Source organism: Cricetulus griseus, chromosome 2 (assembly GCF_003668045.3).
Source record: "Cricetulus griseus strain 17A/GY chromosome 2, alternate assembly CriGri-PICRH-1.0, whole genome shotgun sequence".
NCBI classification, from domain to species: Eukaryota; Metazoa; Chordata; class Mammalia; order Rodentia; family Cricetidae; genus Cricetulus; species Cricetulus griseus.
In genome coordinates this window covers 278,426,809-278,449,182 of record NC_048595.1, presented here as the reverse complement: position 1 = coordinate 278,449,182, position 22,374 = coordinate 278,426,809, and the positions used below count along the sequence as shown (strand labels likewise).

At 39.9% G+C, this 22,374-nt stretch overlaps 1 protein-coding gene across 4 annotated transcripts in view; it reads right to left on the bottom strand.

The window, feature by feature from the left end:
- Stxbp5 (syntaxin binding protein 5) overlaps positions 1-21,661 on the bottom strand; it is a 129,082-nt gene extending 107,421 nt beyond the window's left edge. Inside the window, exons 1-2 of one of the 4 annotated variants that reach the window (XM_027402033.2) lie at positions 21,308-21,661; positions 19,901-19,998 (exon numbers count right to left, since the gene is read on the bottom strand). In XM_027402033.2, coding sequence (XP_027257834.1) covers positions 19,901-19,998; positions 21,308-21,460 — 251 coding nt within the window. In that variant the 5' untranslated portion in view covers positions 21,461-21,661. The remainder of the gene's footprint in view (positions 1-19,900; positions 19,999-21,307) is intronic. The other 3 variants (XM_027402034.2, XM_027402036.2, XM_027402035.2) reach the window with 3 other exon arrangements.
- Between the last annotated feature and the right edge of the window lie 713 nt (positions 21,662-22,374).

Here is a 22,374-nt window from a genome sequence, read left to right as displayed (position 1 = left end):
GCACAGCTGTAACTACTGGTGACTGTGTTACCCTCAACTCTGGTGCCTTCATACACTTGGAGCCTTGTTGGTGCTGCCGACTCCACATTAGAAGCTCTTCTGAGACTGCTGTTTTTACGACCTAAGGACTGCACTGATACACATTGGTGACAGCTAGTTTTAAGGGCAGAAATCTTATAGACTTAACATGTAATTACTTTTCCAATAACTAAGTTTTAAAAAAACAAAACAAACAAGCAAAAAACACTGCAGTGTGGTCCAAGAACACTGACTGAAGTCTCTGTGAAGAGATGAACTTTAGAAAAGGTTCAGTATTTTATTTTGTGTGAACATAGAGAATTCATGTGAGCTTTGCTTTTCTTTTACTGCAATGCCATACTGCAATGAAAGATAAATGAAAACTAACATGTAAAAGGGACACAACACCACAATTCAGTTTACTAAAGAAAACAAAATCTGTTAAAAATGTGACATTTCAAAGCAGCTGTAGTGAAGAATGCCTGCCACACCAGCAAAGTCAGGCTGGGCCAGGACATTTGCTCTCACTGTGAAAACAGCCTGATCTACACTGTGAGTGCCAGGCCAGCAAGTGCTACATAGTAACACTGAACCAATAAACAAGCAAACAAACACATAAACAAATGAGGAAAAAAAAACTTTAAATAACAAGACTAACATTCCTACAAGTAGCAGGCTGTAGGGCAGGCAGGACATATGACAACACAGATGGGGATGTAAACTGATCTGTGATGACAATAGTCTATCTGTGCTGGAGTCCTGTCATTTGTGAAATGACACTGGTATTCAGATGACCACGACCACCTGCAGATTTAGGGCTGTGCTTTTCAACCTCATCATTAAGGCTGTAAAGCCATTTCTAAAGCTGGCTTCATGTCCACAGATTCACTACCAGGAAGAGGAAATGGCATAGCTCCAACCTAGAATGCCAGTTATTCCTAGTACAGTTTGCTCTGCAGACAGCGGCACAACAGTAGAGTGTCTTTTCACTCACACAGGCTTGGGTACTTTAGGAGGATGCCCTCTCTAAGCAGACAGTAACGAATATGGCTCTTAACTACCATCTGCCTCACTAAGAGTACTGCTGTCCATATGGCCCAACATTTAATCCAGTATTTCTCAATTTGGATTCAAAAATCACAAGCAGCCATGGAGAAAAAAAAAAAAAAAACTGCAGATGTCACACACACACACACACACACACACACACACACACACACACACACACACACCATGCCAGACTCAGGGGAACAGAATCTCAAGAGAAGCAAGCAAGATTGTGCTTGGACCTAGTGCTGTTTTCTGTTTGTAAATGATTATAATGTATAGCACTGCCTTAAAATGGTTTATATAAATAAGACACATCAACTTCTAAATATTATCTTCCAACAACCATGAATTTCATAAAATACCCATTCATAGATATTATTTCTAAAAACCTTTAGTAATTTCCTAGTCCTATGTGATTCCTTCTAATTGTCTAACAAAAAATACGCTCCAAACAATGGTGTAAGGAATCTTTATTAAATGATATCTCTGTCAAGGAACAATTTACACTTTCATAGTTTTAAACAATATTCTATAGTTTCACTTGCTTGACAATGCCAGTTTTAAGACCTCTTCACAGACCTTGAAAGAACAATTCTCAACTTTATATAGAAAAACAAAAGACCCAGGATAGCCAAAACAACTCTACAATAAAGTCCGGAGGCATCACCATCCCTGACTTCAAGCTCTATTACAGAGCTATAGTCCTGAAAACAGCTTGTATTGGCACAAAAATAGACAGGTAGACCAATGGAATCAAACTGGAAACCCTGATATGGACCCACACACCTATGATCACCTGATTTTTGACAAAGAAGCTAAAATTAGACAATGGAATAAAGAAAGCATCTTCAACAAATGGTGTTGGCATAACTGGATGCTGGCTTGTAGAATCTGCAGATAGATCCATGTCTATTACCATTCACAAAACTTAAGTCCAAATGGATCAAAGACCTCAACATAAAACCAGCCACACAGAACCTCTTAGAAGAGAAAGTAGGTAGTACCCTTGAACAAATTGGTACAGGAGACCGAACATAACACCAATAGCACAGACACTAAAATCCACAATTAATAAATGGGACCTCCTGAAACTGAGAAGCTTATAAGGCAGAGGACACAGTCAGAAAGACAAAACGACAGCCCACAGACTGGGAAAAGATATTCACCAACCCCATATCTGACAGAGGGCTGATTTCCAAAGTATACAAAGAACTAAAGAAGCTAGTCACCAAAACACCAAATAATCCAATTAAAAAAAGTGGAGTGCAGAACTAAATAGAGAATTCGAAACAGGGGAATCTAAAATGGCTGGAAGACACTTGAGAAAGTGCTCAACATCCTTAGCCATCAGGGAAATGCAGCTCAAAACCACTCTGAGATACCATCTTACTCCTATCAGAATGGCTAAAATCAAAAACACCAATGACAGTTTATGCTGGAGAAAGGGGAACACTCCTCCACTGCTGGTGGGATTGCAAACTTGTACAACCACTTTGGAAATCAGTATGGCGATTCCTTAGGAAAATGGGTATCAGTCTACCACAAGATCCAGCAATTCTACTCTTAGGCATATACCCAAAAGATGCACATTCATACAACAAGACATCTGTTCAACTATGTTCATAGCAGCATCATTTGTACTAGCCAGAACCTGGAAGCAACCTAGATGCACCTCATCTGAAGAATGTATACAAAAATATGGTTCATTTACACAATGGAGTACTACTCAGCAGGGGAAAAAAAATGGAATCTTGAAATTTGCAGGCAAATGGATGGAACTAGAAGAAACTATTCTGAACAAGGTAACCCAGTCACAAAAAGACAAACATCATATGCACTCACTCATATATGGATTTTACACATAGAGCAAAGGATTACCAGCCTATAATCCATACCACTAGAGAAGGTAGGCAACAAGGAGGACTCTAAGAAAGACATATATATGGTCCCTTGGAAAAGGGGAAAGGGACAAGATCTCCTGAGCAAATAGGGAGCATGGTGGGAGGGGAGAGGAAGCTAGAAGAATGAGAAGGGGAGAAAAGGAGGGGTGAGGAGGACATGCCCTTCTCTGATAATGAGATTGATGAATATATGCCATCCTAGAGCCTTCATCCAGTAGCTGATGGAAACAGAAGCAGACACCCACAGTTAAACACTGAGCTGAACTCCTGCAATCCAGTTGCACAGAGGAGTGATGAGCAAAGAGATCAAGCCCAGGCTGCAGAAACCCTTCAGAAACAGCTGACCTGAACAACTGGAACTGATAGCTGGGAAACCAGCATAGGACTGACTCCCTGAACAAGGATGTCAGTATAGAGGCCTGGATAATCTGGACAATCTCTGGTAGTGGATCAGTATTTACCTCTAGTATACTAATGGACTTTGGGAGCCCACTCCACATAGAGGGATACTCTCTCAGCCTAGACACACTGGGGGAGGGTCTAGGCCCTGCTCCAAATGATATAACAGACTTTGAAGATCTCCCCTGGGGAGCAGATAGGGGATGGGGTAGGGTTCGGTGGGAGCAGGGGAGGAAGGGAGGGAGAGGGAACTGGGGTTGACATGTAAAACAAGCTTGTTTCTAATTTAAATTTTTTAAAAATGAAAAAAGACCTGTTTTTGAATGTTATTCCCCCCATCTATTAAACATTAATATAGAATCATTATTTCTTGTCCAGTACATAAGAATATTTGGGAGTCATCACAATGTTAAGAAGAAATAAAAAGCTGAAAAAAACTGGACAATAAACAACCCTTAGGTCTGTTGGAGAAACAAGTTAGCAATGTGGAGTACTGTACCAACTTGGACCGAACAGTGACTAGAGAGAATCTGGTTTCTGGGGAAACCATGAGTAAGGAAACGTTACTGTCACTGATATGCTGCTGTGGGATCAGAGCGGCCAAGTTTGAAAGTCAAAATCAGATGGGCTAGTCATGGAGGATAGGTGGGAGTGCCATACTTTCATGAATTTTATAGTCAAAGCTGAAGAAGTTCTCACAGTAAATATGGCAGGAAAAAAATCTCCTTTTGCTCTCAACCCACAAAAGGGGCAGTAAAACCATTGTCAAGCATATCATAGCAGTAGGTTCCCAAATTGCCTTTTAAAGGAATAGTTCCCCAAGAGCCTGACATGTAGAGGTTCTACCGGAGTCAGCAAACACACAGGAAGGAAAATACCAGTTTAGTGGGAAGAAGCCTTGTAAGCAAAGGAGGGGAAATAGTGAACCTCAGCATACTCCAGCCCTAGACATAGGATTGGTGAGGAAGGAAGGAAGAAGACAGACAACTTGAGTACAGGCTCACTGTAAAACCAAGACCTAACTACCCAACTATAGGTATCTCCCTTCCCCAACAACAGGACCATCCGGTTAATAAGATGTCTTCACAGAAATTCTCTTCACTGAGTGTATCACATTCAGATAACAAGAAAAATAATCACAACATATTCTGGAAGGTAAAAAATCTCAAAGAGACAGCACAAGCATGAAAACTCAAAAACATGATGGGAGTCAGGCTTAAACCAGCCATGTAAGACAGCCATGATCAAACAAGATTGGTTATAATCTATAAAGCTATGTTCAAAGCCAGACCACAGAAGTCCTATGACAGAACCAAAAGTGGCCCTGAGCTATGAATTTATATTGCAAAGTCAAGAAAGGAGAGAGTAAAGAAGAGTAATGGTTAAGTGAGAGAGGAACATAAAGGAGCCCCCTAGACAAAACAGTAACAGAAAGGTCACAGGAGGACCAGATACCAGTAAGGAAAAGAGCCTTGAATATAAGTGGCATCATACAAACCTTCCAAGATTGTAAAACAGAGACACAAAAACAAAAACAAACAAACAAAATCCCTGCTCTGCTCCTGAAAGAGCAAAACCAAAAAGTCACAGAACAAAATATCAACAAACTGTGCAGTACTTACAAAATAAAACCTTTGTGTAAATGAAATACTAAAACTAAAAAGGAAAACAGAATGTTTGAGGCAAAAACTAAGACTTTCCCCTAATTAATGTCAGACACTAAATCACAGATCCAATAAGTTCATAAAACACTAGGCAGAATAAAACACTAGGCAGAATAAAACATACAATGAAAGAAAATCTGTTATTTTGAGGAGGGCATGGAAGCATTAAGCCCATAATTTTGAAACTCTGAACTACACAGTAAAGCCTTGTATAAAAATAAAACTAAGGAAACCTAAACGAAGCCCTCTTATCAGTATGTTCAAAAAATTCAAGGTAAACAATAAATTTTGTTTATAATGAGGATAAAAACTATATCTCACTCCTCAGAGAACAAAGAAAAGGAGTACTGAAATATTTAACATATATGGGGGAGGAGGTGAGTCCCCAAACCACTAAACCAGAGCTCTGTCAAACAGAAACTGATACAGTTTACTACTTGTCATCTGTCAAAGTTTTAAAGGTTATTTTAGAAAGAAATAGATAATTAAATAGGTCATAAATTCAGATCTGAAACAGGAAAAACATTATGGAAGAAACAAATAAAACACTTTATTTCTTATTCTTAACATCCAATAGATGATAATTTGTTCAAAATAATAGCAACTCTATTCAATCATGCATGCTTATTTATAAGTAAATGAGTGTCAATAACAATAGAAGAGATAGAAGAATAAAATTTTTATCATAAGATGCTCACAGGACATGAGTCTGGAAATGGACTCAGATTGTATTTCACTATATAGGGCAGTAGTTCTCAACCTCTGGGTCACTACCTTTTTGGGAGTCAAATGACACTTTCACAGGGGTCACATATCAGATTTCCTACAAATTATATATTTACATTATGATTCATAACAGTAGCAAAATTAGTTATGAATTAGTGATAAAAATAATTGTTTGGTTGGGGGGTCACCACAACATGAGGAACTGTATACAAAGGTTCACAGCATTAGGAAGGTTGAGAACCACTGATCTAGGGTAACTGCTACAAAATTTGAAGAAGAAAAAAAGACCTGTTAAACAGTCGAGGAATAAAAGGAGCCATATACTATAAAATGCATCACTAAACTCATAGGAGGTATAAAAAGTAGAGGATGGAAAGCAGGATCAAAAAAAAGGAAAGCTCCCAGCTGGTTCGAAATAGTAAGTTATCTCAATCAGCTGCTCAGTTAAGCCCCAACTACTCATTTGACTCTTGCCTGTTCCTCAGGACTGCACTTGACTGGTCCTTCGAAGAGCTGCCCACTCTACTGTGTTTACTTTTATCTGATTGTTCTTGTTTCATCTTAATTGTTTTAGATCTACACAGCCAAGCAGAAATGCCACCTTTGCATTGTTAAATGTCAAGAATACAGAAAGAGGAAAAGGAGGCTACCATACAATCCTTTCTCAGTGGAAGCTAACAATGAATTCGGGGGAAATTCATCAAAAGCAAAAATAAACAAGGCTCAGAAAGACAGTGTGTGTCCTAAGCAATCAAAAGAAGGAAAGGCAGTAAGCGTAACTAGGGCTTTGAAAAAGGAGAAAACATTAACAAATATGGTAGACACTAATTCAGTTTTGAACATCAATGATCTAACTGAACCAATTAAAAAAACCAGAGACCGTCCTATGAAGATAGGAAGGAAAGATGGATGATGAGATTCAGCTATTTGTTGTCTACAATCTGCTTTACTTTTTGTTTATTTTGTCAAGAGAGAAATCTGCTTTGCATACAAAGACACATACAGATCAAGTGTAACATGCTATGAATAATCAAAACAAAGTGGGGCTGCACATATTAATTTCAGTCATAGCAGAATTCAGAGGGATCAAAATGGACATTAAACAAGGCAACAAAGTCAGTTCTTCACAAGCAACAGTAACAATACTACGTAGAGTATACTTAACAGCAACATACACACACACACACACACACACACACACACACACACACACACACACACACACACACACACACTGTAAGAATTAGGAAGATGAGAGGTGAACTGACTGCATATAACAACTGAAGACCTACAATACATTTCCATCAGAAACCAATCATGCAGAAGCTGTGAGACAGCTCAGTAAGTAAAGTTCTCTTGGTGTCCCAGTTCTAAAGTAAAAGAAACCCAGCATAACAGAGGTAGAGACAGGCAGATCCCTGGAGCTTGATAGCCAGAGAGTCTTGCCAAATGGATGAACTCAAGAATCAGTGAGAAACCCTGCCTTTAAAAATCAGGTCAACAGCAACACAGGACACCTAGCATTGACTTCTGCCCTACACCCCACAGCCCCCACACACAATTAAACAGATCAAACAATAATAATCAATGTTTATAGGTTACTTCACCCAATAAAAACAGATGACTCATTCTTTTCAAACTCACAAAGGACAGGCAACTGCAAAGGTAGACTACATTCTGGGAACTTAAATACACTCTCCTTCTATCACTGCACCAGAAATCCTTGTTAACAAGAAAACACATCAGGAGGAATACACTCACAGATGACACAATCACCTGTATAAACACTCGGACAGAAGAAAGCTGCTGTTAAATACATTATCAGCACTTTCTCTGTATGCTAACAAGTAGAATGTCAAATTAAAGACAAAGTGTTTCTCTCTCTCTCTCTCTCTCTCTCTCTCTCTCTCTCTCTCTCTCTCTCTCTCTCTCTCTCTCTCTCACACACACACACACACACACACCAATCATGATTTAGATACTTAAAATCTATATGAGGAAAACTACAAAATTCTCCTCAAAGAATTTAAGTATAATTAAATCAGTGAAGAAACATTCCACATTAGTGGATATAAACCATAAGTAATATTAAGAGCTCAACATTTGCAATCTTGGTCTAAAGATTCACTGCAACCCCCCTCTGAGCTATTTAGTGAATATTAACAAAACCATCTTGCAGTTTATGCAGAAAAGTAAAGTATCTAAAATTATATTAAAGGAGGTTTGCCATTATCAAACTTCAAGAGATACTTTAAAGCTATAGTAACCACAGTGGTGTAGTATTGGTGAAGAATACACAGATCAATGGATCAGAAAGAGGGTATAGATACAAACATTACACCCCAAACAAAACTTTACTAAAAATGCCCTGCAGATGTTCAAAAGCCCTCTGGCTGGATAAACACCCTCATATACCTGGACAATGGGTTATTAGATGCTCCAAGAGGAAGACATGACCAGAAAAGTAAAGATGTTATTAAGTGAAAGTCACCAAAATGAAAGCAATCCATGATTTGTGGTCCACGGGTATGGCTTTCTAGAAAGGGCAAAACTATAGAGACTGAGAAGACCAGAGGCTGCCAGAGCCTGGGGGAGGAAGGAACGGATAGAGAGAGCAGACACAAGTGAGCACTGAAACTCTCTCCACATGCAATAGTGCATGCGAACCATCACTGATTTGTCAAGCGCTTCAACTCACTAAGAACAAACTCCAACTAAAGCTGTGCAGGCTGGGTGAAAAGAATGTATCTATGATACATTCACCAATGTGACAAAGGCAGCATTCTGGTGGGAGATGCGACAACAGCTGAGGTTACAAACACAGGCAGAGAATATATGGGAAATCTGAAGTGTCTTTAAAAATTAATGTATTAAGCAAAAGACAGCTACAGACAGCCTCACAACGATAATGAAGAGGCTTAATTTTTTACTGCTGATTCATGGGCCTAACGTTCTATTAATCTGTCACTTAAGTGAAATTTACTATGTCTTATTTCTGAAGTTTAAAAAATGCTAAAAATAACTACAAAAGGTAGACAAGTCACTTAGCATGGTGACTCATACATGCTATCCTCATACTCAGGAGGCTGAGGTAGGGCTGTCAACAGTTCCAGACTAGCCTGGGCTACAAATGTGAAACCCTGACTGACTGTAAACAACAACAGTAGTAGTAGTAGCAGTGCCAAACCTTATCTTACTAAGATTTGACATTTTATTATGTGTGCCCCACAGTATCTGAAGTCACTCAACTGCTCTCTTGAATGTAATGAAGCCAAGCCAGCACTGAAACAGTAAAGCAACTGTAACCACTTCTGAGCCTTCTGGTTATGGTTAAGTGCAGTATGTGATGGCAGCTTTGGGTTAGCAGGTAGCAGTAGGCGCTAACTGTGGAAATGGACAGCTGGTTACCTTTAGTTAACAATTTTTTTTTTTTGATTCATGAACAAAATAGAATGGGCAAATGTGTTCATTCATCTTTACTGTTTTGGAGTTAAGATTATCTGCATTGCTGTGTAGGCACTATTTTAGGACAGCTTTTAATGCACTTTGGTATTTTTAAATGAATTACTTACTCAGTCTACTATGAAATACAGTCATACGTAACAGTTGTCTGGGTTAAGGGAACAAGGAATGTACATTCTCTCATATAAGCAAAAGCCATCTATTTTCCTAGCATCCATATTCAGCCATCTATAGGCTCTGTTTGTTATTCTAAGAATACTAAAGTGGGCCTTAAGTGATGAGGCATACTTTTAATCCTAGGACTTGGCGGGCAGAGGCAACTGGATCTTTGTGTGTTTAAGGCCAGCCTAGTCTACATCATAAATTTGAGGTTAACTAGAATCACAAGACAAAACAAAAAATCAAAGTTAATTTTACCAGAAAAACACAACACATTATGGAAAATGTAGCCCATAGAATTAGTAGATGGGGAATTATGTTTAGACATGTTTTCTCTTTGTCTTTGTTTCAAAAGACAGACAGAAAAAACACATATATGAAGTATAGCCCATTAGCAGAAAGAACCACAGTAGCTAATGCCACCAAATGTCTATTCTCTTTGGCAAGGATTTCAACGTTGAAAACAGAGGCACTGTTCTTAGGGAGAGATAGGCTCTTTTATGGAATAAGATTAATCACTCTTCAATAAATTATCTCACCAGCAAAGGCTTCAAAAGTCCCAGCTGACACTTATTCAAAAGGCAAACAGGATCAAAAGCCATAAGAAAAGTAACTCTAGTAGAAAAGAAATATTTGATAATGACCATAGAAGTTGTAAGGCTTGTTCTATTCTGCAATTTACACTATGCTTTGAGAAAATCTCATTTTTCACCTGAAGAATAACATAAATGAAAATCAGCAGCTATTTATTTAAAAGCTTTCATGCTCTCCATTGTAAGGTAATCTCACTTACTGCAGATTACCAGTGTATTAAAACTCACAACAAAGAAATGTAAATAAACACCCTCAGAATGTTGTCATTTTTCAATGTATACAAAGGACACACCCTTCAAAAAGGATTAGCACTACTTGGAAAACTGGGAGCAAGTAGAAATTGTGATTTTTCAGAATTTATGTCTACATTTACTATTGGAAAATGCAGAGAGAGCTTCTATAAAACACCTTTTAAAAAAGTAGCTACAACTTTAGCTGCCAATTAATGGACCATATGCTTTCTTTCATGGAGGTGTGTGAATGTAACATACTTGATCCACAAGACACACCCAAGTGCCTGACCTGAACTTGCTTCTAGGAGCCTATGAGTGAGTTTTTGCTTTTCAATACCTATTCATTTTTCAGGTTGTTGGTTTTTTTTTTAATAAATGAAAGTTATTTCTAATAAAAGTTTGCACACATCTGAGGAGTCATATTTCAGTAAGCTGTTTTCATTCTTTTTACCTTTAAAGCTATACATCTGGAAGTATATACATCTATGTTTATTATAAGAATGAAAATATTAACTTCCCAAGTGCTATAAACTCAAACATCTAAAACTGAGAGGTAAAAGGCAGACTGGATGCTGTGAGGATGCAACTGTATGCAGAGTTACTCCCAAAGGACAGCTAAAAAAAAAAATAGCCTTATTATTATACTAATTATAATTCAATGGGAAGATCATGAAGGCCTTTCTTAGTATTAAAAAGCTCTTGTGAAATAATTCAACTCTGTATATGGAATGCTAAGTATTGCTAAGAATTTCCTGATACATTTTAAAATTGGCTTATTAACTACTAAAAGTTTTCATGTAAACTGACATAATGGTAACATTTATATACTTAAATATAAAAATGTCAGTAGTAACTCTTGCCTGCAAATCCCTCCACATACATGATTTAAAAGTAAGGTAGACAAAGCCGGGCAGTGGTGGTGCACGCCTATAATCCCAGCACTCAGGAGGCAGAGGCAGCCAGTTCTCTGTGAGTTCGAGGCCAGCCTGGTCTACAGAGCAAGTTCCAGGACAGGCTCCAAAGCTACACAGAGAAAGCCTGTCTCAAAAAGACCAAAAGAACAAAGAAAAATAAATAAATAAATAAATGAGGTATGCTGATCAATCAGCACAGAGCCTTGCAAATTTTCCATATCAGTCAAATCTACCACCTGCTGCCTGATTTTGAAAGTAAAGTTTTATTGAAACATACTCATCCCTTCACACACTGTCTTTGGTACATTTTGTGTTACATGCATGAATAGTTAGTATGTATTACAAAAACCACATGGTTTCCCCCCCCCAAAAAAAAAAAATAAAAACTTACTAGTTAGCCCTCTATAGCAATTGTTGCTGACTCCTGAAAAGGAGACAGATATTACTTTGAATATATGTGTGCAAGTGCACATACAGATTATCCTAACTACTGAACATACTGAGTGGACTGAAGAGAGCTCTGCATGTTCCCTCCATCTTGATTTGGTGAACTGTACATGGAATACTGTCTCACTTCTGGGCTCCAGGATACTAGCCGATTTGCTTAATATGCTGTAATTGGGACTATGCTACAACTTTTTACATATAGTAACACTGATAATTTTTTGAACATGTAATATATGTATTAAAGAATGAAACGTAGAAACTTAGATTTTCATGTTGAATAAAAATGTGCCTACAGGTGGCATGGAATCAAGTGGAAAAATTATATACACACACACACACATACACACACATGTGACAGTGACTCTAAACTTAAACATAGAATTATTTCAACAATGAAAAAAATGTTCTGGACTAAGGCCTCACTAAACATAAACACAACTGTGGAACACTGAGCAGTAGTCATTGTTAACAAGCTTCTCTTAAACTTCCTTTCCACCCACAGCCAGAAGAAAAAAAAAAAGACAGATGATAAACAGAATTAGTATCACAATTTCTTTAAAATAAAAACAAGGAAAACCAAAAGGTAGAGCAATTAGAATTACTAAATCTGAAACTGGATGACTGTCATTTATCTAAACTCTACAAATATATTAAAATGGAAGGTTATGCAGATATTCCTACTGTGTCTTTTGTTCCTGCAAGAGGGTTAAGAACACCTTCACTGGAGATGGAATTCAGAAGGCATCATGCCACCATCTCCATAAATAATCTAGTTCACATGTGTCTACAGGAAGGGGTGCTTCAGGTACTTTCTGGCAATGTTTTGTGATTACAACTTTATTAATTTTTATAAAAAGTCAACATTAAAAGTGGAGGGGCAGAGCCATGTATAGTGGCACAAGCATATTCCAGCACACAAGACATGAGGTAGAGGCAGGAGGATTTGGAGTTTAAAGCCAGTTGGCCTAGGCTTCCTGAGACTCCACCTAATATAAAACAAAACAAAACTGACATCAATGATTACTCTGGTTATTCCCTCAGAAGCTTCATAACATACATCAGGCTTAAGCTCTACCTTAATAAAGGCATTCACATCCAAGAGGTAGCACATGGTGAAATGTACAGGTTAAACCAAAATTTGTCCCTCACTCTGTAATCCCACAATGCTAAGTACATGGATTCTGAGGATGCTAAATGTCAACAGTTCAGAAAACACTTATTAAAGCACCATAAGAAAAATCAATACTAACAGTCTGATAACAAACTGTCCTTTTGTAAATAATGTGCCTCTTACACCGAATTACATTAAAGCCAGATTAACGGCACAACCACCAAAGATTACCTTCTCTTTAATGCTACTCTACCCTATAGTCCAGTCATACATACACATGCATAGGAAAAGTAACTACTTTTCCAAGTTACTCTATTGTTACCAAATTTAGAACTAATTCAATACCAGCAATTCAAGGAAGACAGTCTCCATACTAATTAGTAAAACTACTAGGCCTGGTAGTGCACACCTTTAATCCCAGCACTTGAAAGCAGAGGCAGGCACGTCTATGAGTTCTAGGCCACCCTACACAGGGAATTCCAAGCTAGCCAGAGTTACCCAGTGAGACTCTGCTTCAAAAGAAAGAAGAAAAAATGGGTAAAAACCATATGTAATTAGGAACTTCTTTAAAGTAAATTTACATCTTAATTATTAATACCCAAAGAAGAAAGGTAAGCTTTACCAAATGTACTACAAATGTTCACTGTATCCCTCAAGTCAGTGTTCAGCATGCATGCTGTGTTGACTTGCATGCACCTCCCTGATCTCTTCTGCAAACACTCACACAGCTACTGAAGGACTAGGAATGCATTCAGGGAACGCAAAACAAAGCAGGCCACAACAGGAAGGAGTCAAATACTTCATCCCATGTGACAGGCACTCAGGACAGTTTTTCTGATCACTACAGGCAAACACAGTCCAAAGAACCCCCAAGCCTTCCAAGGAGAAAGAGACCACAGCAACAGGGTACTAGGAGGACTCTTCAAAACCAGCATTCTCCAATTCCTCACTCACAGCAAAGGAACAAACACACCAAGATTTCACTTCACCTATCATACAAAATCAGTTGTAAGACTAATAATAAGGTAATTCTTCTAGAATTTATTTTACTCCTTTAGAATAGCAATAGTAATTCTTAAAAGAATTATATTGAAACTCAAATGAGAAACAAACTATCTGAAAAAATATGCCATTTTACTTAAAGCAAAATAATTTTTATAAAGTGCAGACTTGATTTTCTCATATTTAACATTTCTCAAGTCCATATGTTTTCATGTTTTATTTTTCATCACACACACACACACACACAAGTGCACTGCAAATCTGTTTCTAGACATCCCTACTTCTTGCTTCTTACTGAAGTATACTGAGAACCATGCCTTACAGCTAATATGTTGCTCATTCATCCCTTTAATCAAAGTCCTCTTAACAGGGAGCAGACATGAGATACCAATGTGTGTTGAGCTGCTTACTTGTCCACAGCTCTGTTCCCAGTGACAAGAGCTTGCTTAGAAACAAACACAACCCCCAAAAGGGAAGACCAGATGAAAGTGTGGCTAACTGTCAACTAGTTTATCTCATTCGTTTATTTTGACTAATTTACTTAATTATTTCAAACCAGGAGTCTTTTCCAAATCTTTCTTTCAGTAGTATAATTATGTTATGAAAAATAACATTAATAAGCAGGGAGCCAAAACATTCTAATCCTATTTTACAAGTATAAAATCATTACATATTAATTTATTAAGTTCTACATGTAAGAACTTCTATGGATGCTATTTATACCTCTATAGCAACTTTTCAAACTTATGGTTGAGAATAATCCAGTCATTTAAAAGGTGAAACTGGACTGGGGATATGGCTCACAGACTAAGAGCACTAGCTGCTCTCCCAGACTTGGGTTCAGTTCCCAGCCTGCAGTGGCTCCCAACTATCCACCTCTTCTGGTCTCCAGACATGCAAATAGTTCACAGATACATGCAGGCAAACATCCATATACATAAAACATTACAATAAAGGACAAAATTAAATCAAAACTCAGTTATTTTCATGAACTTTTCTTTCAAAGGTTGTATCATCTATAAAACTGATGAATCGGGGGCCATTCTAAGGCCTGGCACTGAGCTGTTTCTCATGCAGCATTTGAGGAACATGAGAGAACAAACTGAAAACCAAGACTACATAGAACACTCATAATAATGGCAGTCACGACTGGACATTCAACAAACAACCCTGCAGCCTCAACAGCTACACATGTGTTTACTTGTGCTGAGCCCTGACAATCTCATGAGGTGAGTTATCCACTCCTTTTTAACTAATGGAGAACTTAGGCTAAGGACAGTGATTTGCAACCAGATACATCTGAAGTGTGTGCCTGGAGTTGTCACACTGACAGAAAAACTGACATTTAGTAGGTGAGAGCTTGTTTTAAATTTTCCTAGTGTCTTGAACAAATTCACAGAATTAAACTGTCCAATCCGCTACCATCTACTGAGGAACACAGACCAGATCACCAAAGCCAAACAGCTACTGATCACTCTATCTATATATTCAATTATAAAATTCATAGTATCTATCTATATAGCTTTATCTAAACATAAAACTATATCAAATCTTCATGCTAAAAGCAACAGCCCAGACTGCCTTCTCAGAATGGCAATGCAGTAGAGAAAGTGACATCATTTCCAACTCAATGTTCATCCATTTCTGTTCTGTAATTTCCTGGGCACTTTCAGCCTGACTCACTCACTCTTTGAGATTTCATAGAAAGCAGCCAAGCCCTTTTCCAGTGCCCATTCTGCCACATCTGTTTAGGGGTCCACTTTACTACCTATGTGATTATGGTAACCCATGGAGTTTCACTTGTTCTGTTCTTTCACCCATGATACTATTGCCTGACCAGACAGACACACGAACTACACTTTTTTCCCGTCAAACATCTTCTTAAATGACTTCTGGGACAAAAACACCTCTGGGCTAAAATTCAGTTGGCTTACTCTTCCTCTCCCTCTCCCTCTCCCCTCTCCCTCTCCCTCTCTCTGTGTGTATACATGATGTGATGTGTGCAGGTCCACATGTATGTACATGCATATAGCCTCTAGGCTAACCTCAAAAGCTGTTCATCTTGTTTTTTGAGACAGTGTTTCTCACTAGAACCTGAAGTTCACCCATTTTCCTAGACAGCCCAGCTACCTCGCCAGCACTTGAATGCCAAGTACACATGGGTTTTATGCTTGCAAGGCAAGTACATTACTAACCAAGCTATCTTCCCAGCCCTCTAATTAGCTTGTTTCTACTCTCAACTCAATTAGGGTCGTTATTCCAATCAGGACTTTTCCCCAACATTCCCTCAATCTACTATCATTTCCTAAACCATGGTGATGCCCACAGTTTTCCCTGCTCGGAGCTTTTCTAATTCTTCATATTGCCATTCTGCATCCTTATCTACCAATGCATAGAAATGCTTAACAAGGGCTGGAATTTAATCTAGGATCTGACTTTGTGGAGACTGTGAATCTCTATACAAGTTTCTATAGCAATGTTTAACTAGTTCCAGCCCTTGTATTAGAGCAAGAAGCCTTTAGAAGGGTCATATATCCACTTCTTTTGAATTACTGGCCTAGACTCATGGGAATCTGAAATCATAGAACTGCTTTTGACTGAATCATCCAACATAGTACCTGCAATTTAAAGACAAAGACCAATTCCTTGTGGGAAAAAAAAAAGGCAAAAATAGGGCTGGAGAGATGGCTCAGTGATTAAGAGCACAGGCTGCTCTTCCAGAGGACACAGGTCAGTTTCCAGCATGGCAGTTCACAACTGTCTGTAATTCCAGTTCCAGGGAATCTGACACCCTCACACAGACATACATACAGGCAAAACACGAATGCTCATAAAAAAAAAAATAAGAATAAATAAATCATTTTTAAAAACTGCTATAAAAGAAAAAAAGGTAAGAACTAGAGTTCAGGCCCCACAGACTACCATCCAATATTTGTGGCCTTGTTATGCCTTGTAAAATGAGCTTCCAGATACAGAGACCATTCTGTAACCCTGTATGAAACACTGCATTGCAAATGAAGACTTCACCTCATGGAAACAGACTGTCCAGTACCCTGAACTTTGCACAAGTCAAGAGCACAAGAAAGGAGGTTATCTGATAGTTTCCTCTTTTACTGCACATTCAGTAAATTTGAAGTTCTAGTTTTCCTTAGTCCTTTTTAAATAGTAACAATAAAAGGCCCTAATTTTAGTCCCACCCTTGTTTATAGAAAAAATTTTACAGTAAAATATGAGCAAGGCCATGCTAACTTAAGATGAAGCAATGTGCAATTCCACATGAGACCCAGAGTCTAAAACAGACAATAGCACTATGAGTTCAAATGCCTCTACTCTTTAGTATGGCCTCTCTTTCCAACATTGATATCTAGATTACTCCTAAAACTCAAATTTTATTTATTTCCCTGTGGCAAATAATGGAAAATAAATCATATCACTATTATATGATGACCTGGTATATAAAATTATGTTTCCCTGTTTCTTATCAGTAAACACATGGCAACTTCATATCCTCCTCAGAGGCCAAGAAGGTTGATGAAACAAAATGGTATCATCCATCTTGTGTTGTACATTAATGCAATAAATAGATTAGATATTTTGCCTCAATGTTGGTTAGCTATTCGTTAAGGATTTGATTTTCACTACCCTTAAATGTCACCCTTAGATATCAGATATAGTTTACTCAATCAGTCTTTTGGATGTGTTTTGCTTTCAACTCCATGTAAGCCAGTCAACTCAGGCTACTCTGCCACCATTTATGAAGGTAAACAAACAGGCTATGTTTGCATTTGGAATCCCAAAAGTCCAATTCCACTTAAGAAGTTATTTATTATTTTGCTATATAATTAAGCAAATGATATTTAGAAGTATTCTTCTTTCCTAAAACACCTTTTTGGGAAAACATTCTAGACAATAAAAATCTAAAATGAGAATGCACACAAGGACTAGAAGAAACCAGTTAGAAAGAGGAAACCAGAACAAACATGATAGTAGGCAGGCCTGCAACAAATAGGAAAGATAAACCAATATGGAGTTCTAAAATGACAATGGATACACTTAGATATCTGTCTAGTTTCAAAAAACATTAAGAAAAAACTTAATATGTTTGTTAAACTTTTCAAAAGGCCTCTGCGGTTTTCTATTATAAATCAGAGTCACAATAGACAAAGCTCTAGGCTCATCTAGTACTTTATCCTCACTGGAGGAATGACTAGGGGTGGGGTGGATGGGTGTGGGGGACTGCTGATAAGCAAGCTGATTTGCCAATCTAGAAAGTTGGGGTAAAACTCTAGAGGGGAAAAGCAGCAGAGACTTGGTCAACAGGTCCCAGGGTTTCATTCTAAACACAGCAACTTCTAGAAGAAAGTGAGTGTCCCTGGAATCAGAAGTTGGCTGCCACTCACTAATGTTTAACCATAAAAAGACATATAAGCCCAAATGCCCATGTGGGTAATCATTCTGGGCACCTGATCCTTCGAACTAGCAATTACCCTAGACCTGACTTGTTAATGGTTCTGTTGGGTCCACTTGCTAATTATGTAAATTAGAGCTTAAGGTGTTGGTAAGACAAATAGCTACAACTGCTTTACAGTCAGTTTTGCTGGTGGCACATATAATTAAATATCAAAAGGCTGTTAAAAAGTTATATAATAAAACTGCTGAGGCCAGAGAAAGCAGAAAGAAAAAAAGGAAAAAACAAACAAGCAAACAAACAAACGCAGAAACAAAAAAACTCCTTCAAAAGGAAATCAAAAGGATCTAAAAATAACTGGTTAAATTCATTATTTTTTCTTCGGACACATAACAGAATTCTTTTGTCGGAGGGAAAAACATTGCAGTTCCAAATAGTCCTTCTAGAACAATGCCCTGTGGCCCTGAAACCAAATTTCGCTGAACACTAAGATAATTAATTATTCCTATCTTTACAAAAAGTAAGATAGAGCGTATTTGTATAAATAAAAGCATCCAAGCAGTTGAAGTCAACAATTTAGCTGTCTGGCCAAGAGCAGTTTGTGAATGCTGCAGGAAGCACCAACTTCGGCTTTACCATTAGAGACAGGCCTGAATTGCCTGTGTTCACTATGCACTTCCCTGAAAAGTCAAGCTTGCAAGACAGCATCCTCAGAGTTAAATGTGAGGAGTATTGTGATGTCATAAAGGACTCTGAAGTGTTTTAAAAGATCCTTAGTGAAATTCCTGATTCATGTCTACATCAAATGCTGGAAAACCTGAAATGTAAATAGAATAGGCCCAGCCCCTCCCATAACCACCACCAACCCTTTTTTGTCAACAATAATGTCCAGTGGAGATCACTGGTTGGCTTGCTGGTTTATTACCAGCATAGCATCTCAATAATGGGCTAGTCAACTATGTTTAAATGTCAGAGTGAAAACAATTGCACATTTTATTTGAAGTTAAATAGTATAAAAGAGGAAGTAAAAAAAAAAAGTCTTCATTGTTCAGACCAGAAAGATGTTATTGAAAAATTCTTGTAAAGAATCTGAAAAATCCCTATGTCAAAGCTATACAATTGACATATAACCAGAAAAAAAAAAAAACCAGTATTTTTCTACATGCTCATGTACTTAGTAGCTTTGGCTACACATAACAAATAGACAACAAAAGGCAAACTCTGTCACATAGTACATTTATAGCTATGCATTTTCCAAAACAATGCCCTAGAAATCTCTAGAAATAGTAGCCCTTCTTATTTATAGAAAACTAACTTGATAATTTGTCATCAGTTAATGTTTTTCTCTGGGTGGACAAATGGAAAACAAATCAAATTCAAATCCAGCTCCTAATTAATGAGATTGAGGGACAGTTAACGTTCAACAGCCACCATACACATTTGACAAGCAGCTGACACTGCAAGGTACTCACCATACTTTGCTCTCCCAACTTTATCTTTAGGCACTGGGCATTAATCCCCTAACACAAGTATTCCCCTCAGGATCCTGGAGCCATTACAAACAATTAGTTACTACAACAAACTTTAAACTGATGTTTTGATTCCTGTTTAGGAACTCCTGAGAGCCCAGAGTAGTCCTCACAGCAGCATACCAACTACAAAATAGCTATAAGGGAAAGCCTTATAATACAGACCCGATGAGGAAAAACAGGATTAATGAGCAATACAGGAGGACTGGGGATGAGAAAGCAAGCAAACCAAAATATTTCTTTTCCATCTTTCTTTTGTTTTTTTCTATTAAAGAAAGGATACAGCCTTAAAGCACCAGTCTGAGTTCCTACTGCCAGGATCTTCTGTACGGGATCAAAGGCCAGGGCTGAGGGCTGATAGGGGAATCCGTGGCGAACAGTCTGGGGATGGGCAGTGACATCACAGGAACCAAGGCAGCAGGCAAAATCCAAAAACAGAACAGCCCACAGGGGCGTTAGACTTGAAACCAACTACTATTGACACAAAGCACACACCACAGGAACTTACCACTTTAAGGGGGGAAATGAGGGTTGGAGGGTGGACTCTATCCTAAGGATCACAGCGCCAGAAGCACAAACCTACTTATTTAAGCTCCTGCTTTGCTACAATGCTAGTTAACTCCACAGAGGGCCATTCCCTGTGAATAGCGGATAGTATATTCCTTTTGAAGACACGTTCCTCAAGTTTGTAGTGGTTCGAAATTCTGTAAAAATCCTTGCAAAAGGTGATTCGTGTTGCATCTCAAGAGAAAGCATAGAAATCAAAGCTTTGTTTGAATGCTAAAGGGGGGGTAGATGTCTAAGAAAAAGTTGTCAGGAAACTAATTGAAGGATTTAGTCAAAGAAGCATCAACCTCAGGATCAACATTTGCAATTCTAACTATGGAAATGGGCGCAAAAAAAAATCTTACAATTTTCTACTAAGGCTGGAATAAGTTTAGGACATAAAAACAAAAATTGTATGCAGGCTTGTAAGCCCGCGACACAGGAAGGACCAAATGGCTATCTATGAGGCAGGCAGGTCTGGATACGGAGGCTCCTGTGCTTTTCTCATTGTGCAGCTGGGGAATTAATCCGCTGCATCATTCTTTCTGAATTACAGGACCGTGTGGCAATCATCTTGCCATTCACAGACCAAAAACAAACAAACAAACAAACAAACAAAACCAAACAAAAAAACCTCTGCACTAACTTTTTAACCAAACAAGCTGAAAAATCCTGTGACTTCAGATAGTGAGCCACTCGCCCGCATTCTAAAAAGTGATGCGCAAAAAAGATCTGGTTGAACAGGTTTGCCTTGCCCACAAACGACGTTCATCACACGGAGCTGGAAAATTTCGACGTCAGTGGAAGATAATAAAATATGCGCGAATATAAAAGTATTTCCAGACCATTGTGGCCAGTGCCTGGATGGGAATTAAAGACAAGGGGTGGGTATGTTTAGGGTGCCTTGAAATGATCGCTTTTTTTTTTTATGAAAAGGGAAAGACATCGACTAAAAGAAGTAGGGAATCTCTGCCCCAAATCCCCCAACCAGGCACGTCTGTCAAGGGCGGGGGGGGGGGGCTTCCTAGAGCTCTGAGCTCTATTGGCGCGCTCTGCCCTCCCGCTCCCAGGTACTGCCCAGCGGCCCCCTCAAACGACCCCAATCTTCCCAAGACAGCTCGGCGGGGCTGCGCGCTCCCTTCACCTTGCAGAGTTGGAAGTGTTCGGACTGGAGCGTCTCCTGGATCTCGGGCTCCCGGTTCCCAGGCTGGTGCTGCTGCTGTTGCTGCTGTTGCGAGGCCGAGGACGAGCCTGCGGTCAGGCCGTCCAGCACCTTCCTGATGTTGAATTTCCTCATGGTCTCACCACCCAGAGGTCGGTCTGTCTGTCGGTCTCCTCGAGGGCCCCGGGGCAGCGGTGGCACCGGGTGGGAAGGAGTCCGAACCGCTGAAGCCCAGCGGCGGCTACGATCGCGGAGCGCGAAGGAGCGGAGAGCAGAAGATAATCCCAACAGGAAGGGCTGCGACGACGGGCGCGCGGCGGCGAGTCCTCCTCTTCCTCCGAGGCCGCCGCGGCTGCAGTGGCGCCGGACGCCGCCTCCTCACCTGGTCGCGGCCAGGCTCTCGCCGTCCCGCGCCGCTGCCACTGCCGCTGCCGCTGCCGCCGCCGCATCCATGGCCCCGCGGCCCCTCAGTCCCTCGGCGCGTCCCGGGCTCGGCCTCCGCTCAGCGCAGCCGCCCGGCCAGCATGGCCCGGGCACCGGGAGTCACTCCCGGCGCCTCCTGTCGCTCTCTCCCCGGCTGCCGGGACGCTCGCTATCACCTTCCGGGAGCCTCGGTTCCCGGCCCCCAACGCCCGGCAGAGCAGGCGGCGAGCCGCGGTTCCAGCGCCAGCCGCGGCGGTGGCGGCAGCTGGGCCTCCGCGGAGCGGGCTGCCGGGTGCGCATGCGCGCCGCCGCCCCCGCCCCCGGCCGGCGGCTTAAATCATCCTCCGCCGAGGGCCGGGGCAGCAGCTGGCGGACCTGTGGGCTCTGAGGCCCTCACCTCCAGGTCTGTCACTCAAGCTCCCCGCTGTGTGCTTTCGGGTTGCTTTGTATCTGGGCTTGCAATGGAGCGTCCAGGTGACGATTAGGTCAGTGGCAAGATGACAGCTAGGAGACACCCAAAGGGAGAGAAGCCTCCTTCATGAAGGTGTTGCGGGAGGTAAAATGAGGGTGACGGGAGGCGGCTAGACCGGGATGGGTCCTCCTAAGGGGAAGAATTCCAACGCCCC